Raw genomic sequence first — 18,286 nt, 5'->3', positions numbered from 1 at the left:
AACGCAGTTTTCCTGCCAGGTTAAGCTATGTCTACATGACTGCTGTCAAAACAAGGAGATGCAGCAGGAAAAACAAGCCCGCACAATTCATTATTTGAGATAATGTAACAACAAACAGGGAACTGTCCTTGGCTGATCTTTGGCTTTGTAACTAGTTATCTGGGGGTCACAAGTGTGTCCAAGTAGTGGACAGGGTTCAGACCCCAAACTCTGTGTGGATGGCAAGGCTCCCTCACCCCCAGTTCACAAAGAAAATGAACTGATCCATCCTCTCATTACTCTGACCCCTCACTCTTTACACACAACTGGTCAAAACTCCAGCCAACAAAACACTAGAAAGAAATGTTTCAACACCCAGGCCTCTGCTCTCTATCCCATGGCCATCACTCGGCTTCTCAACTCTCCCAAACGATGAACGCCAGCTTCCACCAAGAAGCACCCCTATTTCTCTTCTCTCTCCACTCCAACCCATCCCCCAGGCTGCCTCATTTTCCTAGGGAAAAAACATCCCTGGTCATGCCGTGATGATGTGTACAAACCACTGCTGACTCACCAGTGCTAAAGCATGAAATCCAAATTCCCCAGCTGTGGGCGTGAATCCTTCATCACCTGGCTTCACCCACCTCTGTGCCCAGTCCTGGCCCCCCACGTCCCTCCAGCCCTGTAACTCCAGGTGCACTCAACTCAGGAATCTGCACACAGCAACTTCTTGGCATCTACCATGCCCTCTTCTGACTGTTTGATGCCCCCTTACACCTCTGAAAGACTTCACCGCCTCCAGCGGGGGTGCACGAACACTCTGCAATCACTTCCACATACCTGAGCAACAAAGTGCAGGAGATTCATCCCAGGTTTGTTTGCTTTTGTGTCTGCCAATCTGAGCAAAGAAGACAGTTTAAATCCTACTGCATTGCCAGCATACCCTCCCTAAAGAAGACAAATCAAAAGAAAAAATATATATACACACATTTAGACAAACAAATAAAGTCGGGAATGCAACATTTAAAAATTTTTTTTGAACTTTACTTACAGCATTCATGATATTCCCTGCTTGTAGCACCAAGTGTAATATGGAGTGCAATTCCTCACAGGACATCAGCTCTGTCAGAAAGAGCACACACAGTACCTGAGAGAAGCCTGCCACTCAGACACACGTCAGACAGCTGCCACACCCAGGTTTGAGTGTGTCTGAAGCAAACGCTGACCCTAAGTTGTGTAAAAGACTGACACGAACAAAGCAGCGCATTGCACGGTGTATCTAATGTACTTCAGCTACTGGTGATGCCCAATCTGGTGTTAAACTGGGAATCAAATACGGATGACACTTAAGTGTCCCATATACTTCAAGGATGAAAATTTTCAACGAGTGGAAAATATAAAAATCTTAGGAAAAGCAGCATACTATGTTATAGGAATAATCTCCTCAACAGTTATTTATTTTTTCCTTTATATCCTTTGAGATTGTGCTTACAGACTATGAAAATGAATAGTAAGCAGCATTTTGCTTAGCTGATGAGCTGTGAGGATATACAAAATAAACAGGCTGGGATGATATGTAAATAACTTGCAAAGCTCCAGCTCTTAGAGGCAGTACCCAGAGAATCTTTCCATTTTATTCAAAACTAAACATTTTATTTGGATTGGCTTAAAGGTTTCAAAAGGAACTCAATCATTGTCATATTGGTAAACTAGTTCTTTAAACATAAATCTTTTGTATTACCCACCAAGACAAATAAAAAATATTAAAATTTGTTAATGTATTGAAAAGACAAAGAGATAATTTAATTACTAAAATTACAGTAGGTATAGGTAATAAAATGTCATTTATGATATTGTTAATATTCTCCATTATGTCTGGTATTACTTTCAAAAAGTTACACTTGGATCACTGCCTATACTGTGTTATCTAAGAAGGCCAGGTTTTAAAGGGTAACCAGATAAAAAACATTTCCATGGTGCCCACAAATTTGCATTGCTTAGTATGAAAACACATGCTTCCATCTCTGTTTGAACAGAGGAGACAATCCTTCCAAAGCTGCTGCGTTAGCCTTAGTACAGAAAAAAATTTTAAAAGGCCTCCACAGTGAAAGAAGAAAATGCTCTTAATTCCTAGTCTCTTCTCTAAGTGAAGAAAAGATAATGAGCCGAAGAAAATATGACTTAATGTCAACACAAGTCAGAGTCATTAAGCAGGGCAAACAATAGGAACAAGCAGTGTACCACCACAACTAGAGATGCAGAAAGTGACCAGGAGGAATGAGGCCCGTGAGCCCAGGTGCCAAACGCAGGAAAGCAGGGGTCCAGGCCGCCTCCGAGCCGGAAGGAGGCGCTCCGGCCAGCACTCTCGCCGGCCTGCCTGCGGGAAAGCGAGCTCCCAGCTCTGTGGAGGAGGCATCAGAGCGGCCTGAGCAGGCTCTCAAAGGACCGGGAACGCCGGCTCGCTCCTCTCAGACGTGGGCGTCTGGAGGCGACCTGGGGGTGCGGGAGACGCCGCTGGGGAGGGGTCAGGAGGGAAGGAGCCCTGCTTCCCGGAGAGCAGGGCGCAGGCTCAGAGCCTGGGGAACGGGCAGGCGGCCGGGGCCCAGGCTGTGAGCACGCGCCTCCGTACACACATGACACGCACAACGCATGCGCAATACACACAGGCTACACACGCACCACACAGAGAACACGCAACACATACATACTCTGCACACACTGAACACACCACACAACATACAGCACACAGAGAGAACATGCAACTTATACATGCTCTGCACACACACCACACACACGGAACACACCACACACAACATACAGCGCACACAGAGAACATGCAACTTATACATGCTCTGCACACACACCACACACAACATACAGCGCACACAGAGAACATGCAACTTATACATGCTCTGCACACACACCACACACACGGAACACACCACACACAACATACAGCGCACACAGAGAACATGCAACTTATACATGCTCTGCACACACACCACACACACGGAACACACCACAGACAACATACAGCACACAGAGAACATGCAACTTACACATGCTCTGCACACACACCACACACACGGAACACACCACACACAACATACAGCGCACACAGAGAACATGCAACTTACACATGCTCTGCACACACACCACACACACGGAACACACCACACACAACATACAGCGCACACAGAGAACATGCAACTTATACATGCTCTGCACACACACCACACACACGGAACACACCACACACAACATACAGCGCACACAGAGAACATGCAACTTACACATGCTCTGCACACACACCACACACACGGAACACACCACACACAACATACAGCGCACACAGAGAACATGCAACTTACACATGCTCTGCACACACACCACACACACGGAACACACCACACACAACATACAGCACACAGAGAGAACATGCAACTTATACATGCTCTGCACACACACCACACACACGGAACACACCACACACAACATACAGCACACAGAGAACATGCAACTTATACATGCTCTGCACACACACCACACACACGGAACACACCACACACAACATACAGCGCACACAGAGAACATGCAACTTATACATGCTCTGCACACACACCACACACACGGAACACACCACACACAACATACAGCGCACACAGAGAACATGCAACTTACACATGCTCTGCACACACACCACACACACGGAACACACCACAGACAACATACAGCACACAGAGAGAGCATGCAACTTATACATGCTCTGTACACACACCACACACACGGAACACACCACACACACGGAACACACCACACACAACATACAGCACACAGAGAACATGCAACTTATACATGCTCTGCACACACACCACACACATGGAACACACCACACACAACATACAGCACAACAGAGAACATGCAACTTATACATGCTCTGCACACACACCACACACATGGAACACACCACACACAACATACAGCACAACAGAGAACATGCAACTTATACATGCTCTGCACACATACCACACACACGGAACACACCACACACAACATACAGCGCACACAGAGAACATGCAACTTATACATGCTCTGCACACACACCACACACACGGAACACACCACACACAACATACAGCACACAGAGAACATGCAACTTATACATGCTCTGCACACACACCACACACACGGAACACACCACAGACAACATACAGCACACAGAGAGAGCATGCAACTTATACATGCTCTGTACACACACCACACACACGGAACACACCACACACACGGAACACACCACACACAACATACAGCGCACACAGAGAGAACACACAACTTATACATGCTCTGCACACACACCACACACATGGAACACACCACACACAACATACAGCACACAGAGAACATGCAACATATACATGCTCTGCACACACACCACACACATGGAACACACCACACACAACATACAGCACAACAGAGAGAACATGCAACTTATACATGCTCTGCACACACACCACACACACGGAACACACCACTCACAACATACAGCGCACACAGAGAACATGCAACTTATACATGCTCTGTACACACACCACACACACTGAACACACCACTCACAACATACAGCGCACACAGAGAACATGGAACTTATACATGCTCTGCACACACACCACACACAACATACAGCACACACAGAGAGAACACACAACTTATACATGCTCTGCACACACACCACACACACGGAACACACCACACACAACATACAGCACACAGAGAACATGCAACTTATACATGCTCTGCACACACACCACACACACGGAACACACCACACACAACATACAGTGCACACAGAGAACATGCAACTTATACATGCTCTGCACACACACCACACACATGGAACACACCACACACAACATACAGCACAACAGAGAACATGCAACTTATACATGCTCTGCACACATACCACACACACGGAACACACCACACACAACATACAGCGCACACAGAGAACATGCAACTTATACATGCTCTGCACACACACCACACACACGGAACACACCACACACAACATACAGCACACAGAGAACATGCAACTTATACATGCTCTGCACACACACCACACACACGGAACACACCACAGACAACATACAGCACACAGAGAGAGCATGCAACTTATACATGCTCTGTACACACACCACACACACGGAACACACCACACACACGGAACACACCACACACAACATACAGCGCACACAGAGAGAACACACAACTTATACATGCTCTGCACACACACCACACACATGGAACACACCACACACAACATACAGCACAACAGAGAACATGCAACATATACATGCTCTGCACACACACCACACACACGGAACACACCACAGACAACATACAGCACACAGAGAGAGCATGCAACTTATACATGCTCTGTACACACACCACACACACGGAACACACCACACACACGGAACACACCACACACAACATACAGCGCACACAGAGAGAACACACAACTTATACATGCTCTGCACACACACCACACACACGGAACACACCACACACAACATACAGCGCACACAGAGAACATGCAACTTATACATGCTCTGCACACACACCACACACAATATACAGCACACACAGAGAGAACACACAACTTATACATGCTCTGTACACACACCACACACACTGAACACACCACACACAACATACAGCACACACAGAGAGAACATGCAACTTATACATGCTCTGCACACACACCACACACACGGAACACACCACACACACGGAACACACCACACACAACATACAGCACACACACAACCACACACACACACAGAAAGCTAACAGAGGAGAGGAACAAGAGCACGCTGCAGCCAACAGGCTTATTCCTAAACTTGAGATGAAAGAGGGGCTTCCCTGGTGGCTCAGCCGGTAAAGAATCTGCCAGCAGTGCAGGAGACCTGGTTTCGATCCCTGGATCGGGAAGGTCTCCGGGAGAAGGGAATGGCTACCACTCCAATATTTTTGCCTGGAGAATTCCATGGACAGAGGAGCCTGGTGGACAACAGTCCATGGGGAAGCAAAAGAGTCAGAGGCGACTGAGCGACTGACACTCTCACTTTCTGAGATGAAATGCCTTTCTTTTATTGGAGGATAATATGATAATTAACTGACTGGTCAACTAATTAAATTAATTAATGGGGGGGGGGTAGTAAATGGAGCTAAACCTTAAATACCATCCTTGGTAACACATCATTTCCCTTTCTAGAGTGTATCAGAAATGGAACTTTCCATATCTACAACTCTTCAACTGAACAGTTTTTAAAAAATAGGCTGCTACCAAAATTAATAAAAACAAATTACACAACGCATCATGTATTTACTCACCTTTTGTAGCATTCCTTAGAATCGTCATATCTGTGTATAGAGAAGAACAAGAAGGCAGAAATTCCTTCTTTAGCACCATGGCTTCAATCCGCAGGGAATAGCTGAAAAACAAGAAGCAGAGCTGTAGCGTGGGATGCTGTAGACCTAAGAACCGTGCCCTGCCAAGAGCAGTGATGGGTGGTCCTTACTTTGGCACCTGGATTAAGCAGTGCAGAAAGGAGTCTGCCAGGGACAGCTTGGCCACGTCTCCACTGAATGCCTTTAGTTTCTTTATCTGAAAGACAAACAGAAAAGGGGGTCAAGGAAAAAGGACCAATGATTGAAATACAACATTATTTTAAATTCCACCTTAGAATTCCTTTCAGAAAATAAGGATTTCAGAGTTAAATTCAAATTAATAAAAATGCAGACCTAAGAAAAGAGAAAAGAAAGTCATCAACTAGTTTGTTGTTTCAAAGAAAAAACCCAAACAAGCAAGTTAGGGAGAGGAGAGCTGTGTCACTCATGTGGGTATAAACAGCCCCACACAAACCAGAGAGCCGGAGCCACTAGAGTGAGTCCTTTGGGGGTTACTAAGGGAGCCAGAAAGAGGATCAGGCCAAGGATGAAAATGTTGAGTAAGTCATAAGCTGAAGGGGAGATCCCTGTCTGGAAAAAAAAGAAGAGGCTCGATATATATAGTTACTATAGCAGAGCCTAAGTCACAAATGAAATGTCTTATTATTTTGAGTACTTTGGATATAAGATACTTAGACTGGGGGGCCTAACACAGATCTCCCTTCAGAGGTCACGTTCCCCTTCATGTTTAGCAGCTTTATAGGGAGGGACCACTGGATGTGGAGGTGAGCACACACTGGCTTTCCAGCAGGAAGCTAGAGAGGAAAATGTCTTGAACAACTGAAAGATGTCAAGATCTTCCCCTCTGAAAGAGAGTCAGGTAAGGATCAGTAGAATCCCACTTCTATAAATTAAGACAAGCATCGATGCTCCAGCCCTCCAGGCACATACTACAAACACAACAAGATGAACCAGGCATCTACACGAGGTAATGGAATCATAGTGAGTATCACTTGCATCTGCTGCTCATCTTTATTTCCGAAAATGTCCACAATGAACATGTACCAGTCCTGTAAAAAGTTAAACTAAACTAAAAGTTATTAAATACACAAATATTCCTTCAACTGTGGTAAAGGAAAAAAATAAAAGAGTTTTGACACAGGAATATAACAGTTAACAAGGAGGGATGGAGGCACAGAAGGTTCTCAAACTGTGCCTTCCCCACACAGAAAACAGGACCAACCCCAAACACATTCCTGGCCACTGTACTGGAGTTTTCCAACAGAAACACTTCATGGCCAGTAGCACCTTGAGACTGCTAGAGTTTTGTAATAACCTGTATGGGAAAAGAGTCTGACAGAGAATAGATGTGTGTATGTGTATAATCCTGAATCACTTTGCTGTACATCTGAAACTAACACAGAGTGCAAATCAACTATAATTAAAAACAAACAGACAAAAAGACTGCTACAGTAAAGCCGACAGTCTATCCTTGTAGCTAATTGCTCCCAGTAAGCACCTAACACTTTATAAAGCTTTTTCTTTCCTACCCCTGAATTATGTTATGTGCCAGTATCTCACCTTATTATGTGCCCATAATAATAACCTAATTTTTAAACCTCTTGAAAAATAGGAATTAACAGTTCAAAAACCAGGAGGAGGGAGTATTTGCAAAGATTCCCAAACTGAAACATCTGCATCAGTTTTTTCTGAAATACGAAATGTAACAGTGCAGATGCACACCTCAGAGTCCCCAGTATTAAGTCTGGGCCTTAAGACTACATTTTCTTCCTAATGGGCAGAAAACAGCCACTTATAGAACTGCATTATTTCCCCTACCTTTAGGGCCTCAAAGTGAATTTTTTGTTTTCAGCCTTAGTAAGTTTAAGGAGAGATGGAACTTCTGCATTAGTTAAACCCAAACTAGTGCCTACTTTCTGAACTGAAAAAGCCACAGGATGAATTCTGATCCCTCCTGAACTAGAGCCTCACGATTCGCCATATATGGGCAGGGGCAGAGTGGAGTTGTCTGTGTCTTGTAAGACCACATATGTAGCATGGGCAAAACTTCTGAGAATCACAGCACGGCTTCCTGTCTGAAGCACAAGACCAGGTCATGCTAAGTACACTCGGTAGATATTTCTATTAAACATGTGCTGAACTGTAAATGAACAATGATTAATTGCCTTCTCTTATATAATGAGTGAAAAATGTTTATGGAGTTCAAGAGAATAGTGATACTAAAGATAGTATTTGATTTAAATGCCACGTATACAGTTCTTAATTCCATTTCAAAATGAGATTTATGTTCATTAAGAGGGATTACTGTGCCTTCACAGTGAGGGAGGTAAAAAAGAGAGGTGGACAAACCCTGTAATTATTGTGTATTCTCATCACCATCAAAAAGCATTTATCAAACGTTGTTAGGCATCATTTTCTTGGCTGAGCCAAGAGACTCTCATTATGACCTGGCTCTGCCCGGTTTCTGCCCTAACAGCAAACAGCCTGCTCCTTAAGACTCATGCATTCCACAGAGCAGGCCTCCTTCATCCCGGCTAAGTCCACTCACATGGCCGTGAAACAGCAGGGTTTCCCACCAAACGGCAGACCCCAGGGCTTTCTCCTCTCCCAGGAGCAGAGTGAACAAACAAAGTAAGAATGCGGTGGTTAAAAACATCAGGAGAGGCAAGTCAGCTTGCTGCTACAGACAGCAGCGCCACCTCCAGCCCCGAGTCCCTGACGCCGAGCCGGCAGAAGGGTACCAGCACCCACAGAGGGCACGGCTCCGCCACAGCCCGCGGCTCCTTGTCAAGCCCCCTCTCGGGGCCCAGGCAGGGAACATGCTTTCATTTCTGGGTCTACCATCTCCCTCTTCCCTGGGAACTCACTTGGTAAAGAACCCACCTGCAATGCAGGAGACCCAGGTTCGATCCCTGGGTCAGGAAGATCCCCTGGAGAAGGGAATGGTAACACATTCCAGTCTTGCCTGGAGAATTCCATGGACAGAGGAGCCTGGTGGGGTCACCAGGAATTGGACACGACCTAGCAATTAAACCACCACCATCTCCCTCTACAAGTTTTAAACATGAGTTTGAGGCAAGATGAACAGAACGTGCCAGATAAAAAGCTTTGTAGTGGAGGGCAGAGGACACCAGGAAACAAATGAATGGGGGTGAGCTGCCGGCTGGTCCCGTTCACCAGCTCAGCTGCTGCTGACACTCACACTGGTGCCTTGGTTCCCTGCGAGAGCGGAGGTGATGCAGGCCTGGGGCGCTGGCCTGGAGCAGCCAGCGGGTGGGGAACCCGTGTCCTTCTGTCCTCAGAGGGAGGTGGCGAGGGTGGCCTGGGAGCTGCCCAGGGTCAGATGAGTCAGGCCAAGACCCCCGCCCTCCAAGGCCCGTCAGTCCTGTGGCATCAGACAGGGTCTCGTCTGTTACCCGAGGGAGCTTACAATGTCACCGTGAGGATCAAATGAAAAAAACACAGTCAACCACCACGGGGATGATTTACTGACTTTCTGTGTGCCCAGAGCTGAGCCGAGCACTCGCTCCCTGTGGCCCCAGCTGGTGTGGGGAACACGGGGCAGGCAGTCAGCGCACAGCCCCTCTCTGTGCTAAAAACGGGCACGGGAGATACCCCATGGGCTGAGCAAGGCGCAGTCGTGCGCCAGCTGATGCATTTATTAGCGTGTTTCTGCCACAGTCCTCAGCCTCTTTCACTCGGCCCTGCCTCCTCCTTGGCCTCTTCTCCAGCCTCCGCCCTCCACCTGGGGCTCTAGGGTCGCCCCTGTCATGTCGGGGTCCGGGGGTGGCCAGAGCCACCCAGCACTCACAGCAAAGCGAGCCTGTCCCTGCAGGGGCAGCGGGCGGGAGGTGGCTCCTCCCCGGGGAGGCACACAGCCCCCAGGGAGGGGCTGGGGGAGCGCTGCCGGGTGGCCTCGGGGACTGTCGGGGCGTTCCAGGGTGTTCCTGCCGGAAGCTCGGCTCTGGAGGAGGGTGTGCCCAGCAAAGGCCAGGAGGCGGGAATGTAAACGAGCGGTGTGTGACCGAACTTGTCAGATCTACAGACCCAGCGGACCCTGCAGGGGGAGGGACGGCGGGTCTCGGGGCTGGGAAGGCCCTGTGGGACCCCAAGGCCTCAGCGGGACCCCCAAGGCCTCAGTGGGACCCCAAGGCCTCAGTGGGACCCCCAAGGCCTCAGCAGGACCCCAAGGCCCTGCAGGACCCCAAGGCTTCAGCAGGACCCTGTGTTGTCTCTGGGGTCAGCTGATCGCCTGCGGGTGAGAGTGCCTGGGGATCCTCATGGCAGTGCTGGGGTGGGTTTTGGTCACCTCGTCCTTAACCGCTTCTTCCCTCTGAATTATTCCCACACACAACTCAAAACACTGGGTTCTTTAAAACACGAGAGGTCGGACAGCTAAGTTGCTTCTCTGGAAGACCCCTAAGTCTTCCACAGCCTTTGCATTTAAAGATTTTTCAAATTTAATTTTCAAATGCCTCTGATTTTTAAATTAGGAAGGAAGATATTAAGGAAATCATATTTAACCTCCTCCCTCCTCAGTGGCATAAAGCTGGCAGCCTCCCCTCACGCTTAACTCCCACTGAGTTGGAAATTCAGAGCTGTTAGGAATTACAGGAGCAGGCATGAGAAATGCCCAAGCAGGAATAAGATTTCCAGAGCAACCAAATCTCCTTAAAAACTCAATTCATTAAAACTGTCCATCCTAATAAAAGGTCTTGAGTACGCCTGGAACACAGTACTGTAAAGCAATACAGTTCCATTACAGAAAAAGACTCTGGAATGCCACTCTTCACAAAGATGATCAAGGAGCCTTCAGCAGGTAGGATCCAGGGTGAACTGTGAGCGAACACACTTTACCCTCAATTCTGTAAGACCCTGTACTAACACTAACAAATGCCGTTAACTAATCCTGGCTTTGGAAAATTACAATTAATTTGTGAACAGAAACCTGAGGTGAAGAGAGCAGCTCAGAATACCTAAACATCCAGTTACCCACTAAGACCCTCAGTTTGGCATTGAGAGGTTATCACTGACGGAAAAGAAAAAAGCATAAATACATTTTTTTTTTTTTTGGTTATTAATGGCACTAAAATCAAGTTCCATAAATTATGTCTGGGAAAAGGAAAGAGAGTAGAGAGGGAGGAACCAGCAGCATATGGAAAAGGGTAACTTACACTTTTTACTTTATAAGACTTTGTATTATTCAAATAACACGTATTTATTTAGCCTTTCACTAAATTTTTTTCAAGGGTCCCTTATTCAGAAATAGTACCACAATTTTGGAAGGTTCTACAAAACTGTTTTTCTCTTCTTTTATCCTATCAAGCTCCTAATCATGCAGACTCAGTTAATTCAGTCCCTCCAAAATCAGTAACTTTACTTATACTGTGGTACTATATTGTCACCATAGCCATCTCCATCTTCAATCAATTAATATATACAACATCTATTAACAATTTACCTACCTTTTAGTTTTTAGAGCATCTTTATTCAAAAGTGGTCAGTCTTTCCTTTTTTTAAAAAAAAAACATGCATTATCAAACAACCCCAGGTACACCCTAGGCAAAGATCACCTTAGTTGACAGAAAAGGGAACTAACATTTATTGAGGTCCTCTGTGCCAAGTACCACGTTAGATGCATAACGAGGGCTTAATCATCTCGACAATTCAATGAGGTAAGCCTCATTATCCTCATTTTACAGGTGAGGAAACTAAAGTTCACAGGACTTAAGAAACTTGCCCGCTTTCCCAATTAAGGGAAGGAATGTCAATTTAAACCTAGGTTCTTTAACTCCATAACTCGTACTCTTTCTACTGGGTAACTTTTTACTGTTACAAGGGAAAACTCAGGCTCTGGGTAAAAGACCATCATTCCATGTGAGTTCTGACATTCCTAAAAAATATGAAGCTTTTATTATCGCTCTTAACATCAAAAACTCATGCCCCAAATTCCTTACCTCCTCTGACTCTGGCAAAAGCTTAAGAAATTCTCGCAATGTCTCTGATCCATAGTGTTCGCTCTTTCCTTGATGGATATCTTCCACGATGGACGGAGGAGACCTTGAAAAGACAAGAATCAGATTCCATTTCACAGTTGCTAGAGGGCCTGAGAGACACAAGTCCGTGGAAGTGAAAACAAATCACCTCCACCTTCCTCTCCATCCCGCCTCCCTCCCTGTCATGCAGGTGGTTTTGTGTCAGTGATCGTAACAGCCCCCCTGCCATGGGGAGCAGGGGATCCTGACATACCGGAGGTCCCTGCCACAGAAAACCACCCTCGGGCATCCCAGAGAGGCTGAAAGTCCCAACAGCTACCGGGCATCTTCTTTGGGAGAAGAAAAGCAGTTCAGTCAACCTCCTGGAGCCAGAGCCCTCTCTTTTCCACGTTAGCACGCCTGAATTTAACCACTCTTTGACTCACGTGTCCATCCTCCACTAACGGGGCAACCCCTCAGGTGCACTTATAAATTCCCTGACATGTCAGGCTTGAATAGATGCCTCAAGGCAATTCTCCCTGAACTCCAAGAGACTAAGATTATGCTTTTATGGAGGAAAACAGCAGAAAGTGACACACACTTGGGGACTCCTCAAGCCACACGCCTAAAACAATGTAAAGGGATGAGAGACGCCTTCCCTCACTAGGGAGCCTTTCAGCTCACACCCAGAGCACGATGTTGACAGCAGAGGTGTGACCAAAGTTTCAAATGTGTGCGAACATCTTACTTCTTAAACTGCTTAAGAAATATCCCAATGTTCATGCTCCGCTTCGCATCCAAGAGAGTAACCTGGAAAAAAAGATAAGACACATAAGATTGTTAAAGTGTGAACGAGAAGAGTTGGAGGCTGCTGAGCCTGTGCTCCAGAGCCCTGGAGCCACAACTGCCGAGCCAGGCCCCGGAGCTACTGCAGCCCGAGCGCCCGAGCGCCCGCGCCCTGCAGCAAGAGGAGACCGGCAGCGAGAGGAGCCCCCCGCGGCGAGAGGAGCCCCGCGGCGAGACGCCGGCACCCAGGCAGAGAGCAGCCCCGTGCTGCGGTCAGGGAGAGCCCGCACAGCAGCGAAGACCCATCGCGGCCTAAACAGATGGAATTATCTCTCTAAAAAGAGCTGGAGAAGAGGAGCAAGACCTATCAAAATACAACATAACGTATTAATATAAGAGAATAATCCTAATGTATTAAAGTAAGAGAATAATTCCAGTATGTAAATATGCAGATTGATACCTAATATAGCTTCAAAATATTATCTCCCCAAGCTTTCTGCAATATTTCCTTAATGGTAACAATCATATATACATATATATATATATTATATATAAATATATATAACAATTATATATATATATATATATATATATATATATTTTGGCCAAGCTGCAGGGCTTGGGGACCTTGGTTTCTTGACCAGGCATCGAATCTGGGCCCAAAGCAGTGAAAGCACTGAGCTAACCATTGGACCGCCAGGGATTTCCATACAGATCTATTTTAATATTGCACAATCGTAAATAAACTAATTTTCTAAATTTTGCAATTTCCTCTTAGAACAATACAGCCCACATTTAAAAGCCCCAATTTGGAAATAGATGTCTTAGCATAACAAGAATCATATGAGATTTGAACTCTGAAGATATTGCGGCATGAGCTCCAACCCTGATTTACGGATGTTAGAGGACCAACACTGTTATTTTCAAAAACGTAATAAAATTCTTAATATTTTTCTAAACAAAAATTTTATTTTCATTCAAAGATCCAGTAGCCCTTTTAAAGGAGGAGGTAAGAAAGTCTCTTATACTTTTTTTCAGAATTTAAAAGGGAATTTATAAGGGCAAACTCCTAGGCTGTATTTTGCCAAGTCTAAGATGCTTTTTTTTTGGCATGTGAACATTTCTGGCGTCCTCGCACCATCCCGCTCCATCCACATGGGACGTGAGTCAACCCTGTCCAGCGTGTCCTGCCCGTTAGTCACTCGGTAGCTATGGGTTTCGGGGTTACTGGCATGGTACCACAGTGCTTGCGTTCACAATGCTTGCTTATTTTACTTGGTAACGGCCCCAAAGCACAAGAGTGGTTACACTGGCAACTCAGACATGCCAAAGAGAGGCTGTAAAGAGCTTCCTTTAAGTGAAAAGGTGAACGTTCTCAACTTAATAAGGAGAGAAAAAACTCACATGCTAAGGTTGCTAAGATCTATGGTCAGAAAGAATCTTCCACCCAGGAAATTATGAAGAAGGAAAAAGAAATTCCTCCTAGCTTTGCTGTTGCACCTTAAATTGCAGAAGTTACAGCCACAGTGCATAAGTGCTTTGTTATGCTGGAAAAGGCATTAAATTTGTGCCAGATATTTTGAGAGAGACCACATTCACATAACTTTTATTACAGTACATTATTACTCATGAAATAAAAATTCATATTCTAAGGCAAATCAAGGAAAATGTAAACAAATTTTTTTCTCTGTTCTTTGACCTCCTCCTTCTCCTTTAGTATGTATTGCGTATCTGTCTTACACATCGACCAAAACTCCCCATCGGCAGAAATACCTGCTCACCCATAAAAGGCAATATTCTCTTGGCATCAACGAGATAACTCCTTAGGAGATAACCTTCCTTCTTAATCTTGTAAGGGGCCACCATGACTCATCACTCACTGCTTTGTATGGGTAGATCTGGATTGTGTAGAATGTACAGCCTTCGGTCTCAAAAACTGATACAACTGTGCTTTTATGTGTAATGAGAGGAGCAGTTCTCAGAGCTTTCTGAGAGGCCGTTCCCGGGTTATAGTCCTCAATTTGGCTCAAATAAAATTTTCTGTCTTTTTTAGATAAATTTTGTTTGGCAACATCATAACCATTCTATTTTACTATTCCTTATTGTTGTTAAGCTCTTACTGTGCCTAACTGATAAACTAAAATTTACTGCAGTTATGTACAGGAAAAAAACACAGTACAGATCCTCAGCTTATGTCCCGATAAAACCATCATCAGTTGAAAATACTGAACATGCACTTAATACACCTGAACTACTGACATCACACCTTAGCACAACCTACTTTAAATGTGTTCAGAACCTTCACATGAGCCGACAGTTGAGCAAAATCATCTAACACAAAGACTATTTTATAATCAGGTGTTGAACACCCCCTGGAACTGACGGAACGCTGCACTGAAAGTGGAAAACACCGTCTGCCGGCGTGCTGGCTTCTTCCTCTCGCGGTGGCATGGCTGACGGGAGGGCTGCACCACCACTGCCCAGCACCAGAAGACAGGACTGTACCACAGACGGCCCCTGGGGAAGGGCCAAAACTCAGAAGTCCAAGCACGGCTTCTGTGACTGTCTGTTGCTTCCATAGCATCGTAAGGTTGAAAAATCTCAGTCAAAAACATCATGGGACCATATACAGAGTTTGGTACTATTCATGGTTTCAGGCAGCCACTGGGGGTCTTGGGAAGTATTCCCTGCAGATAAGGGAGAACTACTGTAATAACTGGGGAGGCTTTATCAGACTGAAAATTAGAACCTTTTATAGAAGGGCTTCCCTGGTAGCTCAGACGGTAAAGCGTCTGCCTACAACGCGGGATACCTGAGTTCGATCCCTGGGTTGGGAAGATCAGGAAATGGCAACCCACTCCAGTATTCTTGCCCGGAAAACCCCATGGACTGAGGATCCTGGTAGGCTACAGTCCATGGGGTCACAAAGAGTCGGACACGACTGAGCGACTTTTTTCACTTTCTTTCTAGAGAAGGTAGAGGTAGCAGTGTCAGTCACTCAGACGTGTCCGACTCTCTGCGACCCCATGGACTGTAGCCCGCCAGGCTCCTCTGTTCTTGGGATTCTCTAAGCAAGAAAATTGGAGTGGGTTGCCATGCCCTCCTCCAGGGGATCTTCCCAACCCAGGGATCGAACCCGTGTCATCTGCATTGTAGGTAGATTCTTTACTGTCTGAGCCATCAGGGAAGCCCCTTTTTAGGGGGTGAGAATTGTTAAACACAGAAGCCATTTCTTTGGAAGTAAATATTCTAGTCAAGGCTACGCTTTTTCCAGTGGTCATGTACGGATGTGAGAGCTGGACTGTGAGGAAAGCTGAGCACCGAAGAATTGATGCTTTTGAACGGTGGTGTTGGAGAACACTCTTGAGAGTCCCTTGGACTGCAAGGAGACCCAACCAGTCCATCCTGAAGGAGATCAGTCCTGGGTGTTCATTGGAAGGACTGATGCTGAAGCTGAAACTCCAATACTTTGGCCACCTCATGTGAAGAGTTGACTCATTGGAAAAGACCCTGATGCTGGGAGGGATTGGGGGCAGGAGGAGAAGGGGACGACAGAGGATGAGATGGTTGGATGGCATCACCGGCTCGATGGAAATGAGTTCGGGTAAACTCCAGGAGTTGATGATGGACAGGGAGGCCTGGCGTGCTGCGATTCATGGGGCCGCAAAGAGTCGGACACGACTGAGCGACTGAACTGAACTGAGCTGATTCAGCCAGAATATCTGGAGGAAAGATAACCTTAAAATTCTCCCATTTTCCCCATTTGTTTTTTGGAAGAGGGAGACTACCTAAATAGGAATGTTGCTATAATGCTCTTTCTTTCCAAATGTATGTGATTCATTGTTAACAGAAAAGAATCAGGTTTCAGATTAAATTCCTGATCTCTGGGCCTACTTCTAAGTTTATAAGAGGCAGCAAGACTGTTAACCAAAGTTAATGAAGTTTAATGGGACTTCCTGGCTAGAAGGTTAAATTTTTACAAGAGCATGGTTGCCTGCTTTTGAAGACTAATCTTAAACAATCACATTATTTACTATCTGAGGGGTTTATTTCATCTTAACACAATCACCTGCCAGCCATAAAATAAACTCCCAAGCTAAAATGACAGGCTCCTTATTGGAATCCTATGCAGGGATTGCAGTTCAAGTTCAGTGTGAAGGGAGGGGAGAGGAGACGGAAGAGAAAGGGCGAGAATAAAACCTGTCACCCTTCACATCCTTTAAGAGGAGAGCTTACACCAAAAAGAGGAATCTGGATTTCAGACAGAAAATGATGTGATTATTAGAATTCACAACTAAAAAGTCAGAGCATGCACACTGATCTGGCTGTTTATGTATCTGAAGAGCTTTTTCTGCATTCATATCTACCCAGAATGAGGACAAAACTTCTATATTTTTTCATTAAACTACCACCTCCTGCTATATCTAACCTTGACGGCAGCACCTCCCCCAGCCCCACCCTCAGCCTCTTCAGCCATCGACCCTTGGGGACTCTGCTATCCATTGCTACTGCTGCTGGAAAAGCGGTGGAGAAATCCCTGTCGTTGTTCCTATTTCACAGATAAGGAAACTGAGCCTTAGGGATGTCATTTTATACCTTCCCAAAGCCACAGGCTCTCTCTGCTTCCTATTCACCTAGTTCTTGTGACGTTCCCTTCTGCTGAGGATACAGGAATCCAGAGAAATAGCGAAGGTCCCTGCCAGCCCAGTATTCACACTGAGGTGCTTTTCCAGGAATGGTCTGTAGAGAGCGGTCCACAGGGCCTGGCCAAAGCGCCGGTGACCCCAGGGCTGTACGCGTGGGACAGAGGACAGCACCCAGGTTCCCACCAGCTGAGACGCCTGCCGGGAGCGGAGCTCTGAGCCAGGGGGCCCGGGGCGGGGGCCACGCCTGGGGCAGCAGCGGTCCCCACAGCCTGAAGTGGAGCTTCAGGACCTGGTCCGTCATTAGAGGGGCTGCTCGGGGGAAACCGGGGCCGGCCAGCACCGAGCACCGTAAAGGGCAAACTGCGCCTGGCCTCCTGCAAAACGCAGGACAGTGAGGTGGCCGAGAGCCCTGCAGGGACCGCCTCCGCT

The 18,286-nt window shown here is 46.3% G+C and overlaps 1 protein-coding gene across 4 annotated transcripts in view; it reads right to left on the bottom strand.

Moving 5' to 3' along the window:
- The window catches only part of FHDC1 (FH2 domain containing 1), a 43,052-nt gene that overhangs the window by 12,982 nt on the left and 11,784 nt on the right, over positions 1 to 18,286 (bottom strand). For all 4 annotated transcript variants that reach the window (XM_065904603.1, XM_065904604.1, XM_065904606.1 and 1 more), the window contains 6 exons: positions 13,174 to 13,235; positions 12,408 to 12,510; positions 6,561 to 6,646; positions 6,373 to 6,473; positions 1,031 to 1,101; positions 820 to 927 (listed from right to left, as the gene is read on the bottom strand). In XM_065904603.1, the coding sequence (XP_065760675.1) occupies positions 820 to 927; positions 1,031 to 1,101; positions 6,373 to 6,473; positions 6,561 to 6,646; positions 12,408 to 12,510; positions 13,174 to 13,235 (531 nt within the window). The remainder of the gene's footprint in view (positions 1 to 819; positions 928 to 1,030; positions 1,102 to 6,372; positions 6,474 to 6,560; positions 6,647 to 12,407; positions 12,511 to 13,173; positions 13,236 to 18,286) is intronic.

This window comes from Muntiacus reevesi, chromosome 13 (assembly GCF_963930625.1).
Source record: "Muntiacus reevesi chromosome 13, mMunRee1.1, whole genome shotgun sequence".
NCBI lineage: Eukaryota > Metazoa > Chordata > Mammalia > Artiodactyla > Cervidae > Muntiacus > Muntiacus reevesi.
This window is presented reverse-complemented; position numbering and strand designations above follow the sequence as displayed.